Raw genomic sequence first — 18,018 nt, 5'->3', positions numbered from 1 at the left:
TGGAAGAGCCTCTTGAAGCTCCTTTGGGCCACATGTACTATGTTTATTAAAGATTGTTCTAAGTTGTTGGACGCAGCCATGGTAACTTTAGGAGGCATATAGAAATTATTTTAATCAATTTGCCATATCAGATATGATAAGCCGCATGGAGCCTTCATGATTACAGGCAGTGTAATCTGATAGCTGGATACTTGAGGACAAACAAGGCAGCATCCTTATTGCACAGATCGCATTTTCACAGCATCTGCCTGGCTGGTCAACCTTTGGGAGACGAAGTGCTGCGTTAAGAGGATCACAGTCTGCGAAATGGTTCGCTTCATGATGATGGATTCGAGAACTTGATTTGCTGATTGTGAGGAAGCAGGAGGAGATCCCGACAGGGGGGGAGGGGCAAGAAATGCACCATTAGCGTTAACGCAGCGCGCGAGACGACCGTCCGCCCCACGAGCTCTGACTGCCTGACGAGATTCGCGTCAGGGTAAATCAAACGGCAGGCAGGCGAAATGTTAAAACGGGAAACGGCGGCTGCTCCGAGCGGTGATGACAGGTAACACCGCGGCTTACAGATAACAGCGCCTGAAAGGAAACCTGAAACCGGTTGCGTCTCTGTCCCCCTCCGAAACCCCGCCCCCAACTGACTATATAACGAATAGCCCCGCCCGACTAACGTCAGTTCGCCCTCTTTCCCTCATTGGCTGGTACGCGTGCGTCCTACTCGCCTGGTTGGGGAGAGGAGGAGCCGTCTCTCTCTCGCGCGCTGTTTCGCTGAAGGTGGCGCGCGCGCGCGCGCACGTGTCCCGTCGGGCGGGGGAGGCTGGCTGGAGGTGGGGCCTCGTGCTCAAGCACGCGCCGAGTAGCCGTTGGTCGGCCGTCCGGCCTGTGAGGGGGGGAAAAAGAGGCGGTTGCTGCCCATTGGCGCCTCGCGCGGGTACCTCCCCCTCTCGCGCTCCCCTCGCAGCTGAGGAGGCCATGAGAAGGCGGCTTCGGAAGGGGGCGGTGATGGCCGTTGCTGCTGCTGCCGCCGCCGCCCGGCAACTGCCTCCGTCTCCTTTCCTCCCGTCGGCCCCAAACCGCGGGGCTCTCCGCACCTGCCAGCCCTGAGGGAGGCCTCGGCGCGCGTCCCGCCGCTGGAGAAGCGGAGAGCGAGGGCCGCCGCCGCTGCCGCCGCCTCCTGGCTCGTCCCTCTGCCGTCCTCGATGTCTCCCCCGCCGCGGGGAGCCCACCCCATCCGCGCCCCTTCGGCCCGCAGCGTCCCCTCGGGAGCCCGGCCTCGCCTTCTCCGAGACTGGTGGCGGAGCCAGCCGCGACTCGCCGGGAGGCGGCCCAGCGACGACGGAGCCGGCCAGGCCGCCGCCTCCTCCACCAGCGCGGCGGGGATGAAGGCGGAGGCGGGGGACAGCAGCATGATCAACCTGTCGGTCCAGCAGGTGCTGAGTCTGTGGGCGCACGGCACCTCGCTCCGGCACCTCACCGGTAACGGCCGGGCGCAGGGCGGGCGGGGGAGGCGTTCGGAGGCTGGGGCGGGCGAGGTTTGAAAAGCGGCCTGTGTTCTGTGTCGGAGGGAGAGGAGACGTTCCAGGCACTCCCATCCCAGGTGTCGCCAGAGGCGGGGGGAGGGGGGGGACACACACACACTCGAGCAGGGCAGAGAAAATAGTACCCGGGAACGTGTGGATGTAAAAGTGGCTTCTGGTTCAAAAGGGCAGGTGAAAACGTGCGTGGCATCATAAATGGAGAGTAAGGGATGGCATTAGGTTGGAGCTTAATACGCAGGCTGGAGGTCAGAGTAGCTGCAGTTTCTCACTTAGATCTATGAGGTGCCCCGATAACCCAAGGGACTTGACTGTGCACCTGTCTTCCTATGTTCCTTGCTGGGATGTCCCTGGGCCTTTTTGAAAAAATGCCTCTGTTCAGATCTGTGGCATCTGATCCGGGTATTTCCTGCAGGACCACGTACCAAACAGGTACAGGGCTTATGCTGTCTGATCAACTAAATGTTGCCTCAATTTAAAAACTTTTGGGGCACTTAAAAATGTATTTCCTTTCTCTCCCCCCCCCCATTAGTGAAGCAACAGACTTTGTAAAAATATACATTATTTTTAATACAAGCACTTAAACTCTAGTTGACAAGCATAGCTTTCGAAGATGTGTACACCCTGTTTTGTTACACAGCAAGTGAAAGCCTGTTTTAAGATTCCAGTGCATATATGTGTCATCAAAAATATTAATATATATTTCTTCACAACTATTGTTTAATTCATACTAAAATGTATGCTGATTTAATCATTAATTGCTTAATGTCAATTTGGTGACATTCCTCTTGCTATGCTTCTTCATCTAGAAAAGCTACATTTTTTTGCTCCTATTTCATGGCAGTGACTTTCATACCCAGACTGCTAATGTGTTCAGTTAAAATTATGAAGTTATAAGAGCATGAACATTTGCTCTTCATCTTGTAAAGAAACACTGCCTTGCACAGTAACTACCAAGCCTTGCTTGGTAGTTGACTTTTCTGTTGACTCAGAAGTAAATCCTATTTTGTTAAATGGGACTGACTTCAAAAGAAGTGTTTCACAGTTGTAGGCTAAGAACTGCATTCACTGCTACACAAGCAGAACAAACTCTAACCTGCATGGTGGGGCTTCCTCTTCTGTCCTACAGCTCCCAGTGCACCCTCAAATCTGTTCCAGATTTAAGGAGTGGGGAAAGCATAGGAGATTCTGTGTGAGCAGAAGTCAGCTTGTACAGAGTTGGCTATAATCCCAAAACTGTAAACCTAAGTGATTTTACCTAGTGTCTTTGCACATTCATAGAGCGAACCATATAAACAATTTTCTCTTCTAAATTCTGCAGTGTAAAAGGCTATGTGGATGGCATGGTCGAAGGTATACAGAATGGGAACCCTTTAGAGTTGTAGATTGATGGATGCAGTGCATAATTACATGAAATTCACTGCCATAAGATGTGTTGATGGCCACTGGCCAAAGGGATTAGGCAGATTTCTGGAGGATAGGTCCATCAACAATGAGCAATGATATTTAAATGTGGAACCTCAGGGTTCAGAGGCAGGATGCCTCCGACTGCCACAAACAGTGAAGAAGAGCTTGTGGCCCTCATTCCCTCTTTGTAGGCTTTTTGAAAGCATCTGATTGGGATGCTCACAGTAATGTGATTCATGGTCTTATCCAGCAGGGCTGTTCTTACATTCTCAGATTGAGCTCCCCATCTGTAATCATACCAGTCTTTCTGGTAGTGCAGTTAGGATGATTACTGATCTAATTTATGTGAAGCTCTTTGAGCACTTAGTAAAAGTGCTGTATAAGTTTTATGCATCTAGCTATTCAGCACTCCATCGGACACAGATATTTATTTGCCTGCATAATAAATCATATCTGAAGCATTTTTCTTAGTAAAAAGAAGATTCACTTATGGAAACTAGCAAACATAAGTATTGGATACCTGATTCTAGTACTGTTTCACAGAATACAGTGGCCCTGATCAAAAAACAATGGATTAGATGTGGTGTTCAGGTGAAAGTGTGTATACAACCAAAATGTGTCATTCTTTTTACTGGTGCAGTACACTACTAACTACAACATCAGGCAGTGCATAGTCTTTGGAACTCCCTGTTCATTTATATTAGGCATTTCACTATTGTTTTTGGTGCCTGCTGAAAACTTTTTGCTTCAGCAAACCTACCCAAACATGTAATTTTATTATGTATATTATTTTAAAATTACTGGTTTGATTAATATTTTTAAACATATGTTAACTTTTTTTTTTTTTTTTTTGCCTTTATCATTTTTTAATGAAGGTTTTGGGTTTTTTCCTTTAAACTACTTAGAAGTCTTCTATCTAGGAAGCAATGTATACACTTTGTTAAATAAAATAACATATTGTCTGTTCATAAATGGTACACAACATACTTACTTCAATTTTAATTTATTTTGATGAATTGTCCTGTTTTCCTACCTTGGCACACAAACTGAGCTTTCCACTACAGTTCTAATATCTATTTTGTGTGGCTATAGCCAATTTAGATTCCATTAGCATATATATGAACTTCACATGTTCTTTGCCCTAGTACATACTTGCATCCTGACTCTCATTTTCCATTCCATTTGATATGTGGATGCTAGTTCACAAAATCTTATGTTATAATTTTTTTTAGCTTTAAGATGCCAAAAGGCTCTTTATTGCTGTCAACATGCAAATACTCTATTAGAAATTGTCTTCTATTTTCTTGTCCAATCAACTAGTCTGGACATATGAAGACTGGCAGTGCATGCTGCAGCCACAGCAGCCTGCAACATGGTCAGGATTATAAAGGATTCAGTGGGTACCATTTAATTTCTAAATTAAATTTCATGATTCACCTTTACTTACTTATTGCATTTGTATCCCAGCATTTTTCTCAAGAAGTTCAAGTTCAAGTTCATCATTTAATTCCCCCAACAACCCTATGGGGTAGGTTAGCTGAGAGGCAGTGACTGGCCCAAGGTCACCCAGTGAGTTTCATGGCTGATTGCATATTTGAATCCTGGTCTCACCGGCCCTAGTCCAAAACTCTGACCACTATACCACACTGGGTCTCGGGACCTGAGGATTTCAGCTTCTATGGCTCCAGCTCACAAAGGTGAACACTTGTTAACAGTTTTGATATACAGTACTTCTAGCTAACCCTCCATGGTTCTCTCTTGGAAATAACTGCAAATTTTTAGTGCTAGTTTACATTTTATCTGTTAGTTAATTGTATCCTAAACAACTAAAAGAGGGGGAACAAAATTTTCGGAAAGTTTCCCTGCCTGATTGCCAAGGAAGCATTCAGCAAATATGTTGTTTTTGTTTGGTGTGTTTTACATTATTTATTTTTTAAGGTTCTTTGAATGAAGAGATATGAGGGATATATTTAGACTACTTTTAAATAAACCAGACATAGTATAAACTATTATTATTATTTGTAGACCACCCTTCATCTACAGACCTCAGGGCAGTTCATAATGGAATAGAAATCGATAAATGCAGTATAATATAATACTTAAATTTGAGAGCTATCTGTGTGATCTGAAGTAAGTTTTGTTAAAGCAGCCTTTGGCTAACTTTAGTCTCTGTGTGATGCAATACATAGTTTTATGAATTGTTTCCTTTGGTGAAAGATTTCTGCCTTTTATACAGCTAATTCTGTCTCCTTTTGAGAGCATGCACTGCTTGAGAATCAGTTCTCCCTCAATTAACTAGTTTCTGCTTTCATGGTTTCACAACTTTGACACTTTTTCTCAGTGCTAGTTGCATTTAACACTAAAGGACAAAATCTATTTTTATCCAGCATGTGTACAATATGTCTTAGAAAGATAAATTTGGTTATTTAGGACATTCAGTGATAAAAACTATTGTTGGAATTTCCTCACAATTTCAAGTTGGTCTGAATAGCTGCTATGTAGCATTCATTCTTCAGGGTTTAAATATTGTTTCCACTTTGATAACAATTGGAAGCAATGTATTCGTAACTTAAATATTCTTGGCAACATCAGGAAAAAAGCCCTTAGTTTGGCAACTTGCTACTTTTAGAGATGCTGACATGTTTAAAGGTGAACGACCAGTAAAATTTCAGAAGGGATTAGTATTTACTTATTGCTCCCTCTAAGGTAATTTGTTTTGGCTAGCTGTCAGAAATTGTTTATAAGTATAACATAGATTTAAAAATTGGAGCGTTTAATATTTGCTCAAAATAGTTTGTTAATAGGGGGACCTTAAGTGTGCAGAGAAATGGGCAGTGGACAGCATTATAGAAAGTAGAATAAAGTTATTAAATAAGTATTCTGTCTGCATGCTTTTGTATCTCTTTATAATTCCTCAAAATATGCAAGGATTTTTCTCTCTTTGATTTAATCATTTTTTCTCAAACGTTAACCCGCTCTTTGATTGCTTTCTTCCAGAAATGTGGTACTGGGTTTTCCTCTGGGCTCTCTTCTCCTCTCTCTTTGTCCACGGTGCTGCAGGAGTTTTAATGTTTGTGATGCTGCAGAGGCATAGACAAGGGAGAGTAATCTCTATCATTGCAGTCAGCATTGGATTTCTGGGTTCTGTAACTGGAGCTATGATAACCAGTAAGTCTTAAAATGTTCAAATACTTCTTTTTGAAGATTATTTTTTGCCTACTGTAGTAAATGATTTTTGGTTCATTACACTGGAGTTCTGTGAGGCTTACAGCTGTTGGGGTTGTTCAGTGGCTGAGGGAAGGGCCATATAAAACTGGCAGCCATGATTTTTCATATGTCTCAGCTTTAGGAGGAAGAGAAGCAGGGTGCTACCACAGAGCCAGCCTCCCAGTAGTAGTGTCACTTCTTCTTCCCAGGGTGGGGCAGGGTGATATTCTAAAACAAGCTTTTTAAATCTGCAGCACTTAACTCCTCTGTCAGATGTTGTTTGGAGCTTGTTAACAGATAGCTGTGGAAACTTAAGTCCGGGTTAGCACATAATGCTAATCTGTGGTTTATGAAATTGTGATTTATTTAAATCATGTTTTGTTTGATTCTTTGAACCCTGAACTCAGGAGGTTAACTATAGTTTGTTAATTGCCAACTAATTCTGTTCTAAGGCATGGCTTAAGTTCACTTACAATCTTTTGTTTGTCTTAACTATGGCTTGGTGTTACCTAAATCCTTCTCAACCTATGATTTGATTGGCCACCCAGCTCAGACTCCCATTAAGTTACAAAAGGCTTGAGACAAGAGCCTCTGGAAAACAACAAAGTTTTCACAAATCAAATCATGGTTTGTTTGGTCATCTGCAGATCAATTTTTTTAAAAAATAATTTTTATTATGGTTATCTGCAGATCAATTTGTTGTTGGCTCCTGGTTTGTTAAACAAACCATGGTCTAACATTATGTGAGTGCTTAATGTTTGACAGAATTAAAGATCTAAAATTTCCAGAAATGTTGAAACCTTGAGAAAAAGGCATACATTTGAAGGGGGGAGGAAGGTTGGAGAAAATTGGAATATATTATCAAACAAAGTTAATTTACTTTTTAAACAATATAAAATGCATCATTTTTAACTTAGTTACCGTTGTAAAACTTGGCATATTTATGGCAGTTGCAGAGCATGTTTACGTTTACCAGACTTTACTCCCTGGTAAGCAAACAATGGGGACGTGGGTGGCGCTGTGGGTAAAACCTCAGTGCCTAGGACTTGCTGATCGTATGGTCGGTGGTTCGAATCCCCGCGGCGGGGTGAGCTCCCATCTTTCGGTCCCAGCTCCTGCCCACCTAGCAGTTCAAAAGCACCCCTAAGTGCAAGTAGATAAATAGGTACCGCTTTATAGCGGGAAGGTAAACGGCGTTTCCGTGTGCTGCGCTGGTGCTGGCTTGTCAGAGCAGCTTCGTCACGCTGGCCACGTGACCCGGAACTGTCTCCGGACAGCGCTGGCCCCCGGCCTCTTAAGGGAGATGGGCGCACAACCCTAGAGTCAGACACGACTGGCCCGTACGGGCAGGGGTACCTTTACCTTTAAGCACACAAAGAATTAGACTAGAAAGTATAAAGGCATTCCATTTTTACCCAATATTAGAGCTGCACCTTATACTAAGCAAATATATAATAGTGTGGTTTTTTCCCCCTGTTTGGGAAGGGTGCAGGGAGTTAAAAACAGAAACACTGTTTGGTTTGCTAAAACAATTGTGTGTCATTTGGACAGAAACTTCCATTTAGTCTCAATATTAAAGGATAGCAGCATATTTAAATACAAAGCGTAACTTTATACAACTGAAAATACTGAACCCTAGGTGCAGAAACACATCTTGGATTTGAATGTGGTATATGACTACAGTATACACAAATTAGCATTCTTTAATGCCTTGCATAAAAATTTTCATGCATGTGTTGAGTGAAAAACACCCTTGTCATTTCACTTACTATAAAATTAAAATATATTCTGTAGTTTTCCCCTCTGGTGTTGCCCCACCAAATGTTATTCTTCCTTTTTGCCCCTTCAAACCCAAAGTGTCATCTGGAAGAAAAAACAGGAGAAAAAAATATATAATTTCCTGGGGTCTCCCCCCATGGCATTCCCATCTCTAGTTAGAATAAATTTTGAGGAGGATGTGGTCAACGGCTACTAACCATGATGGCTGTGTTTTACCTCCACTGCAAGGGGATTAATGTCTCTTTCTGCTGGTTCAGGGTATATATAAATTTATTCAGGTAGGTAGCCGTGTTGGTCTGACGCAGTCAAAAAAAAATAAAAATGTCCAGTAGCACCTTAGAGACCAACTAAGTTTGTTCTGGGTATAAGTTTTCGTTAATAAGTTTTTTAATAAATTTATTGATACTGCACCCTCAATGTTCATTGTAGAAGTGGGTTCTCTCTTAGGAAAGTTCAGGGAGAAGAACAAAGTCCTACACATTATTGACTTAACTTAAAGTTTCACAGTGTGTCAGCCTTGCAAATACTAGCATTTGGATAGGACATGTAAACTACTGGTTTATTTGATTATTATTTATCCGTGACATTTATATAGCCCCCTGGTCAGGCTTACAACAAAATATTGGACACAATCTAGCTAAAGATAAGCGCTTTCAAGACCCATTAATTTGAATGTCAGAGTTAAACATACTTATCTCCCATTCAGTTCAATGGGACTTACAAGTCCTTAATATTAGCGTGATCAGGCCGAAGGTAATTAAAAAGTAACATTTGAAAATTTTGCTCCTAAAATGTCTTAAAATAAAAACCTTTTACTATTTTTGTGTGGTAACTTCATATTTCTCCCCTTCCTTGTGATTCTCTAGGTGCAGCAGTAGCTGGAATTTTCAGAGTTGCTGGAAAAAGCATGGCTCCTTTACAAGCACTGGTGTTTGGAATTGGCCAGACTGTACTGACACTAATTATATCCTTCTCGAGAATTCTTGCTACACTTTGAAACTTCTGTGAAAACTTGGTTTCTAAAAGGAAATGGTCTGCAGTGAAGCTTCCCAGAAGTTGTTCCAGTAGCTGCTGGATTTGAATTGCAAGGAGAAATATTTGGTATGTAGACTTCAAACCTAGAGGTTCCACCCTTTTAGAAAGGAGTTCCCTCTAGAGTCCAAAAATGACACACTACTGCACTGCACCTAATGTGCCTCTGTCACAGGCAAGGTGTGATCAATTTAGGAGAAGCTGCAAGATAAAGCACCTTGTGAAGCTGCTAATCGGGCAAATGGTGATGTGATCATTGTTCGTAACAGTATTGGGGGAAATACACGGGCATTTCTGAAGAATGGATCATAAATGTGCCAAATGCAAAGTTGATTTGTTTTTGTTTTTTAAAAAATATTGATAGTGTGACCATTTAAATGTGTAGTATTTGAGTGCAGCAAACATAGTTCAAAAAAATTTCAGGTATACCAAGAAGTCACTTGTTTATTATTGTAATAACTAACTCCATCTCAATGCAGAAATTTATCAAGCCTGTGGAGAAGAAAGCTCCTTGAGTATTGAATTTATTAGCATTGCCGGGATTTAGTGACTGAAACAACAGTCTGGTAAGGACATGTGATTGATCCAATATAGGAGCTCCTTATGAAAGGATTTAATTAGGATATGTCACATTCACTAAAAGCAGTCTTTCAGTAACATTGTGTTATGCTTTTGCTATTTTATCAAGTTATGGTATGTCCCAAATTCATGGTTACGGATTGGAACAAAGGCTGTATGGGTCAGATGTCTAAAAAAGGTTACAAAAGGAATCCTACATTATTCCGAAAATGTATTTGCTTTGACCTTGATTGTTGAAACATTCAGTAACGCTATTTTAAGACCAGGAAGAGCCACAAGTCTTGAAAAGTATGTGTTTACAGTATGGTCTAATCTAAAGTAAGTCAAAGATAGATGGGGAAATAAAAATGCAGTTTTTCTATGTGATTATGCCAGGATTCTGAACAAATGTTTATTCTAGTAGATTATCAGTATCAAAAGGGAGAGAATTAAAAATCTTCCTATTTCCCAACCTTGAGATAATTTGGGGATGATTATATGTGACTTTCATATGCTTAGCTTCCAGTAGACCTGTTCTGTGTGTGTTGTTTTAGCAAGAGCAGCAGCGGTGGTGTGACTGTAATGTCTTTACTGTAACATGTTATAAAGTGAATAGAGAGAAACTACAAGGCACTATCTAAATGTAAGTATTGGGAAGGAGTGAATTTATTGTATCTTTGGGCTGATTCACACACTGTCCTTTCAGTGAGTATGCACATGTAATCAGCATGCACAAACATGCCTGTATTAGGAGCTGAAAGAAGGGAGCAGGCTCCCTACTTCTGGAAACCAGTGCAGGTGGCAGTGGCTGGAGAACCCAATTCTGCATTTACCAGAAATTGCTAGATGTTGTCGCTGCTCAACCACTGCACCTTTTTCAACAGCACCTCGGTCACTCTGCTGCTGGTGCTCTTCTCTAAGTAGAGTGGTAATAGCCAAGAATCCCTTTGCTGGGAACTTGGGAAAAACAAGGCATATGCAGTAAGAGAGGACGACTTTAGCTGACATTGCCTTTTCTACTACTTTTGGCTGCTCTAATACAGGTGATAGTAGGGCTTGATTCTATGTATTCCTTCACTCAGAGTGCAATGTGTGAATTAGCCCTTAGTTTTCTGTTCAAAATTGGCAGTCTGTACATGTCTCTACCTTCCTTCTGGGTGTATGACCACAGGTTGTCATGACAGCAGAAGTTAATGCCTACAGAAATCATAACTGCAGCAATAACACTTTGACAGCACAGTGCTTTGTTCCACAACCTTTCTAAATATTGTGGCAAAATCACAATTTGTAGTTGTATATACGAATAAATTATCACTATAGGCTATTTTGCCTACTTTGGTCTAGAGATAACACTTAAGACATTCATTATTATTATGTCTTCATTCTTATAGTTGTAGTGATAGGCTGCTATCCTACAAGGACCTATGTATAACTGGAGCTTCTTCACGATTGTGTTATTGCAGACTTTTGTTTGCCATACCGAAAGATGGAAGCTTTGTGCTCACCCAAGACTCTAAATCAAAGTCATAGGGGAAAGGAAATAGCATTAATACTAGGAGGTATTTAAAGAAACATTGATATATTTTGTTCTTTGTTTCAGGTAATTTAATTTAAATGCCAAGGCACATTCTAAACCTATACTAGTATAAAATGCTATTTTAATTTATAGTGCCTTGAGTATGTGTTAGAAGGAATTTTCTAGTCCATTGTCAACTTACTCCTGTTTTGTCTCTGCCATTAGCTTGCATTTGATGATAGCTTGTGGTAGTGGTGTTAAAATGAATAATAGGAAAAAACTTGGAGAAATCACTAGTGCTACCTGCCCCAGTTCAAGTCAATGCAGAAAAGTTTTTGTTTTTTAATTATAATTTTTATTGACTTAAATATTAAGCACTGTATCTTCAAGCCTTTGGAGTTATAAAGCTCCATATTGGTTTCATATTTTATTGAGCATCAGAACATGCTGTATGTGATACTGTTGTGAACATTGTATGTGAAGTTGTCTGATGTCTAGTGTTATGTGTAGTGGTGTAAATGAAGCTGCAAAGCAAACACTTCTCAGGCCCCAGTACTGAAGTAGTTATGAAGACTATATATGTAAATTTCTAAGTCGATTGACTTTAGGGCTATATGAAGAAATGTATTTCTGTACTGGAGGCTCAGATGCTTCCTATGTTGTTTGTGGTTGCCTCATTCTGACAAAACTTACACTTTTCATGAGAAACAAATCCCATCAGTATTAAGGTTAGGTTAGGAATAACTTAAAGGCTAGATATGCACTTTGTTAAATATTGCAACACGTTCATTGGGCAGCAACAATACAGCAGGTTCTGAGTGGCCATCTAGAAAAGGGTCTGCCCAGAACTGCTTTGTAACAGGAAGCAATCGTAGATCATGACTCGTTGAACTCAGCTAATGAGTTGTGTTTTACGGTAGATCAATGTATAAAATGACTCTTTTTCTATCAAAAATGGAAAATAAAATCTTCTCTTTCAGTCTCTGTTTGGTAATGAACACTAAAAGGATGTGCTTTAGCCAAGGATATGTATGGCACTATGCCTTTGAATAGAATACATAACATTTGTATTTTGAAGCGATTGCAGAGTTAGTTGTTTATTGCATTTTAAAACCAATTTATATTTAAAAAAACAATGAAATAACAAATGAAAGTTTCTGATAGCAATATTCTGTATTCAGTTTTGAAAGTAATGTGTAAGGAGTAATGTTACTAGGGCCATTTTTTCATATGCTAAAAAGGGTGGGTTTCTTTCATGCAAGTTTAGAGTGGTGTGCTTTACTTAAGGGTGAAATGCCCTTTGTATGAATAGAATTAAAATAATACCTTCAGCTGCTACAGGAAATGAAGGAAATCTACACCAATATTCAAAAATTTATCTGAGGAAGTGATTGAACATGCTACTTGGAAGCATTCTAAAAAGAATCCAGTGTAAAGCTTATGCAATACCAGTATTTGACCATGAACTGAATTACTGTTTGAGAGCAGTTGAAAATTTCGTGTGTTTTTTTTAATTCCAGATAATCTGCAGGTTTTTTATTTTTAAGGCAGCTTAAGTTTCATGAACTGATCTCTTAACATATTTAGCAATGACATTTTAGAAAACTTTTCATTATTCAAAACCACAGGTAACATTATGTTGGCTTAATTTATGAACATATGGACCAAAGAGGTGGTTAAGTATTCATTGTATTTATCTGTAATATAGCGTTTTAAATATATTTTTCTTGATTAAATCTGAGGAAAGCAGTAGTGTTTCCTCTTCTGTTTTGCACTTTGCTATATTTTGTTTCAGTATGATAAACTTATTTTTACTTGAAGCTTGCATATTTTTGTTGTATTGTAGTATAACCAAGCAATCAGCTCTCGGTATAATTAAACGGATTTTTAAAATTAGTTATGTTTGAAGTTTATTATCCATTTGCATGGATAAGTCAATTTTCTTAAGCCTCCCCCCCCCAATACGTTTAAGCCTAATATTTTAAGGCATATTTTTAGGTTTTTAAGCATTTTATCCAAATTCTTGCATAATTGCACACAATGGGTTACATCCTGACTTAGTCATGCTTAGAGTAGACACATTGATTGCAACCCTATAGCAAATAAGAGAAATGTGGATCCAGATCCAACAAGCACATACAGCTTCTTCTCCATAAAAATATGATGCTACTTCAGGCCTCATGTTTACTGCTACTGTGGGTAGTTGAGAGATTTTGAAGCCTCAATGCTATATGGTTCTTTCCTTATGAGCTTGACTAGATTGCAGCCCTAAAACTGCGTATTCTGTACTTGTGCTGCCGATCAAACATGAGACACAAACTGGTTCTGGAAAAAATGCTTTGTAGAACTCCAGATTTTCCAAACTAGCACTCAGTTGTGACTGAAGGCGCAGAGACAATGAATAGGGGCCACAATATTGGAAAAAATGGCTTTTTGCATGGCTCCTGAGGCAAGTGCATTCCTCTTCCATTCAGATTAATGAAGGTGAACAAGTGAAGAGGTAACAAGCAAAAAATATGTGAAATAGTTAATTTTTTGTCTACTACAAAAGCTGGAGATATAAGAATATGGGGCAAGCTGGAGAAAGCTCCCAACATATAACAAACTGCAGGTTTTCTTCCTTATTCTATGCAAATCAGATTGGTACATTTACTTCAAAGATTTGTGTGAGAAAAGTGTCCGGACACATTTGAGAAACCACCACATAGGTGTGACGAACACAGTTTAAAGTTAAAACTTATTTTAAGTTAATATAAAATTATTGAAGTTTGAAATGGGGACATTACCTGTTTGAGGCCAACTCTTTTATTTTGAGTTTTTGCTAAGAGGTTTCTAAAGTGATCATTGGCAATGCTGAAGGCATTCTGGATCATATGTCTGGCAATTGCTACTAAATGTTTTCATATACGGCTTTCTTCTGTAGTTTGTGCCCTTTTGTTTACAAGAGCATGAATCAGCCACTTTGTTCCATGATGCTTATGAACAATGCTCTTTTCAGACCCTTAAATTTGCCTAATAGGGGGAGAAGTTCTTGTCTTGGAGAGAAAGGAATGAAAACCTTGTAGCTTTCTCTGAGAGGTTCTAAATGATCCCAGAAATTGTTGGTCAGGTGCATCATAGACACCTGCTCAATTCCATATGGCACTGAAAATTATAGGCTAATCATATAGCCTCTGCACATGAAATGGCATTCTGGTTATAAGCTGCTTTAAAATCCTCCCTGCTCTGTATGTGATTGCTCAACACAATGATCAAGAGATTCCCCCCCCCCACACACACACACACAACTGCAATAAATGTTTGCAGTGTGAGGAGAAAATGCCATTCTGTGCATTACAAGCTGCTGAGTTAGTGATTCAGTCATGGAGGGAAAATGTTTGTTCATCTTAAATTTCTATATTGCCCTTCATCCGAAAAATCACAGGGTAGTTTACAATATAAAAACACAAAAAGTATTGTAACAAACAAAAACAGTAAACCCCCCCCTCCCCCAAGGTTTTAAAGGCCATAGATTGTTTCGTTAGCCAAAGGCCTGGGAGAAGAGGAATATTTTTGCTTGGTGCCTAAAGATACGTAACGAAGGTACCAGGTGAGCCGGGGGTCGGCAAATTTATTTAGCCGCAGCCCAGTCTACTGTCCCTCAGACCTTGTGGCAGGCCGGAGAAGCAGCACAGGGGGAGGGGAGCTGGAAGAAGAGGCGAGGGGGGCAAGTAGTCCTCCTCCCCATCCCCAGCCACTGCGCTTACCTTCCCAGACCCGTGATCTGAGCACCCCTGGCCCCTTCCCCCTCTCCAAGGAAGGGGAAGCAGGAGCCCTTCCCTGGCTCTTTGGCCTCGAGGACTCTGGCGGCGGGCTGTGCTCAGGTCCACTGGGTGCTGGCCCGCCAGGCCGGGACTCGTTGCAGCCACCCTCCAGCTTTGCCTCTTCACTACGCGCCCAGCCCCTTCCGCATGGCTGGAGCTCACCGGGTGGTGCGCTCGTAGGGCAGCGGCTCCTTGCATTCTTTCCCCAGGGCTCCCACAGGCCGTAGCGTGGCAGGCCGCAGGGCAAGTCCATAGCCGTTGCTTGGGGGGGGGATGGTGCAGGGGAAAATGGTGGTGCATTAAAACAATGAACAGAATCCCCGTCTGTGGACCAGATCCTGAAGGCACTTGGGCCGGATCCAGCCCGCGGACCTTAGTTTGCCAACCCCTGAGGTAAGCCTCCCAGGGAACAGCATTCCATAAGTCTGGAGCCACTGCAAAAAAGGCCCGTTCTTGAATTGCCACCCTCTAGACCTCTCATGAATGAGGCACACAAGGAAGGGCCTTGGATGATAATCGCAGGTTTGGGGTTGGTTCATAAGAGGAGAGGTGATCCTTGAGATATTGTGGTCCTGAGCTTTATAGGTCAAAACCAGCACTTTGAATTGGGCTAGGAAACTAATTGGCAGCCAGTGTAGTTGGGCCAGGATTGGCGGTATATGCTCAAATCATGTTGCCATAGTGAGCAACCTGGCCGCTGAATTCTGCACCAGCTGATGTTTCCAAACCATCATTAGAGGCAGTCCCAAGTATAACACATGGCAGTAATCTAACCTAGAAGTTACCAGAGCATTGAGGATAGTAGTTAGGCTATCCCTGTCCATATAAGGGCATGGCTGGACCACCTGCCGTAGCTGATGGAAAGTACTCTGTTCAAAGCTGGTTTTGGGGAAAATGTGTCAAAGCACAGCATTGCTTAATCAGCTACAGGATAGATAAGGATTGTGGGCAATGTGGCTTCAAATACTAGCAGTAGGAGCACACTTGATGCAGAATAAACTGTAATGTGTGTGCACAGCCTTAGTCTTTATTTAACTGACATCTTGCACTAGCAAGTTGACAAATGAACAATATGTAAGTTTGGGGAAGGCAAATATGTTGCACATGCAGCTGTTTTATATCCCTGCATCACTTCTGTGTAGAAATGGCATTGGGAGTGTGTGTGCTTTATTTGCTACATGCACATGCCACAAGATACTTAAGCCTTGGTCACTTATGCTGAACACCTTTTGATATAGGGAAGTGATATTTCTTTAAGAGATTGTTCTGTCAAGTAAGCATCAGTCCTTTAGCTATATATATGAAGAGCCTCAAGGGAATGTGGAAATTGCTATTTGTCATTTACAATTTGTTTGCAGCATGTGGCCCAACTAAAGAGGCTGCTTCTAATCTGCTTTACCTGTCCCCCCCCCCCCCCCCCCGCAAAAAATGAGCGCACAAAAAACAGTGTGAGACTTCTGGGGTAATGGTTAAAATAATAATAATCTGTGTGTCTAGGAATAGTGAAATGAATGAGGATGTTTCCCTTTCTTCTGCTCCAACTGGAAAAACATACATGAATGAAACTTCATTTGCATTTGTAAAACACAGATAAAATAGTGTGGGTCTGATCCAATGGAAGGAGCTGTTTCCTTCATTGAAATGAATGGGTTTGCTGGTGTGTACTGAAGTGCATGCAGTATGTGGCTTTTATGCTTGTTTGCCCAGGTGAGAATTGTGGAGTCAGACCAAAAGGTAAGAACTCTTGAAATGGGAAGGACCATTTTTAAATTAGAAGTTCATATTCTGTAGAATATTATATTGTACAAAGGTAATGTTTTCATTATCCTTTTAAAATATATGCTGCCTAATGTGTTGTCGTATTTTGCATGTTTTATATAATAGTTTAGCTCTAAAGAAAAAGGGATAAAACGTTTTTGTGTATAATATGTTGTAAATGTATATTTTTTTATAAAAGCAGCTTTTTAAATTTCTCAGTCTGTACAAACTACCATGTAAATAATTTCCTGTAAATAACTTCTTGAACAATAAATGTTTTCCATTGAAATGTTTCCTTTTTTACTTTGAAGGAACTGCTTTGGAATTTTCCATTATGATAGGCAGGATTCACCCAAGGAGACCCATCAGCAGAAGCCCTGTGCAAGGACTTCGCTTGCACTATGGGACACGCCCCCCCAGCTCACTCCCTGAAATTGATTGGGGGGTTGGAGAACCCCCCAGAGCAGCATGCACGCCATTTAAGTCAACCCCCCCCCCCCCAGAAGAATCTGGGAATAGTAGTTTACCCCTTATAGTGGTATAGTTCCTATCACCCGTAACAAACTAGTTCCCAGGATTTGGAAGTGTGTAATTTAAATGCATAGTGTGCCAGGTGACCTAAAGCTGCTTTTCTTGAAAAATCTTATAGTATTACACGTTAAATTATTTTAACTTCATTTAAACACAGTTCTAATAATTGGTGCTCAAGGGGAGTTCATATTACACCTTAATAATCTATGCAATGAATAATAAAAATAGCCAAGGACAATTCACATACAAAAGAACAAAAGGATGTGTCATCTTCCCAAAAAGTATTTGCCTGCTACCTAAACATTTCCAGCAAGGGCCTCAGCTCTGAGGGAAATGTTCCATAAAGCAGGTACCATGACACAAAATCTCAACCCATGTCTTGGCCAGTCCATTATTTGATTGTTAGCTGATCTAGGACCATTATCACAGTGGGGAGAGGTATTCTTGGAGATACTGGCTCTTTCTTTCCATGCAGAGTTCATTCAATATATCACATGGTTCCAAAAAAATTGTACAGACCAAATTCCCAGTTTTACATTGACTTCTGGAACAAAATGGCCATTTGTGAGTGGCACTGATTTGATAGTGGTTCAAAATAGGGGAAAAACAAGAAGATGGAGCAGATTTGTTCTCTATTCAGAAGGCAAGATTAAAAGTAAAGGGTGGAAATAGCATAGAAGCAGATTGTGATTAAATTTTGGGATAAAGGCCCACTGTCAAGCAGTTCTTCCTGTTCGGAATACAGTGGTACCTCTGGTTACAAACTTAATTTGTTCCGGGGGTCCGTTCTTAAGCTGAAACCGTTCTTATCCTGAGGTGCGCTTTCGCTAATGGGGGCTCCCGCTGCACGCCCGCCTCTGCCGCTCAATTTCCATTCGCATCCTGGGGCAAAGTT

At 41.1% G+C, this 18,018-nt stretch overlaps 1 protein-coding gene across 1 annotated transcript; it reads left to right on the top strand.

Annotated features, from left to right (window-relative positions):
- Positions 1 to 734: 734 nt before the first annotated feature.
- On the top strand, positions 735 to 16,251 carry TMEM170B (transmembrane protein 170B). Its single transcript, XM_028737733.2, has 3 exons — positions 735 to 1,473; positions 5,937 to 6,107; positions 8,792 to 16,251. Exons 1-3 carry the CDS (start codon positions 1,197 to 1,199, stop codon positions 8,920 to 8,922), a joined length of 579 nt encoding a protein of 192 aa, XP_028593566.1. The 5' UTR covers positions 735 to 1,196; the 3' UTR covers positions 8,923 to 16,251.
- Positions 16,252 to 18,018: the final 1,767 nt, after the last annotated feature.

Source organism: Podarcis muralis, chromosome 8 (genome assembly GCF_964188315.1).
Source record: "Podarcis muralis chromosome 8, rPodMur119.hap1.1, whole genome shotgun sequence".
NCBI lineage: Eukaryota > Metazoa > Chordata > Lepidosauria > Squamata > Lacertidae > Podarcis > Podarcis muralis.
This window is presented reverse-complemented; position numbering and strand designations above follow the sequence as displayed.

Coding starts and splice junctions, on each gene's coding strand:
- TMEM170B (XM_028737733.2), top strand. CDS start 1,197: ATGTCTCCCCCGCCGCGGGGAGCCCACCCCATCCGCGCCCCTTCGGCC. Junction 1,474..5,936: donor CTCGCTCCGGCACCTCACCG/GTAACGGCCGGG, acceptor GCTTTCTTCCAG/AAATGTGGTACTGGGTTTTC. Junction 6,108..8,791: donor AACTGGAGCTATGATAACCA/GTAAGTCTTAAA, acceptor GTGATTCTCTAG/GTGCAGCAGTAGCTGGAATT.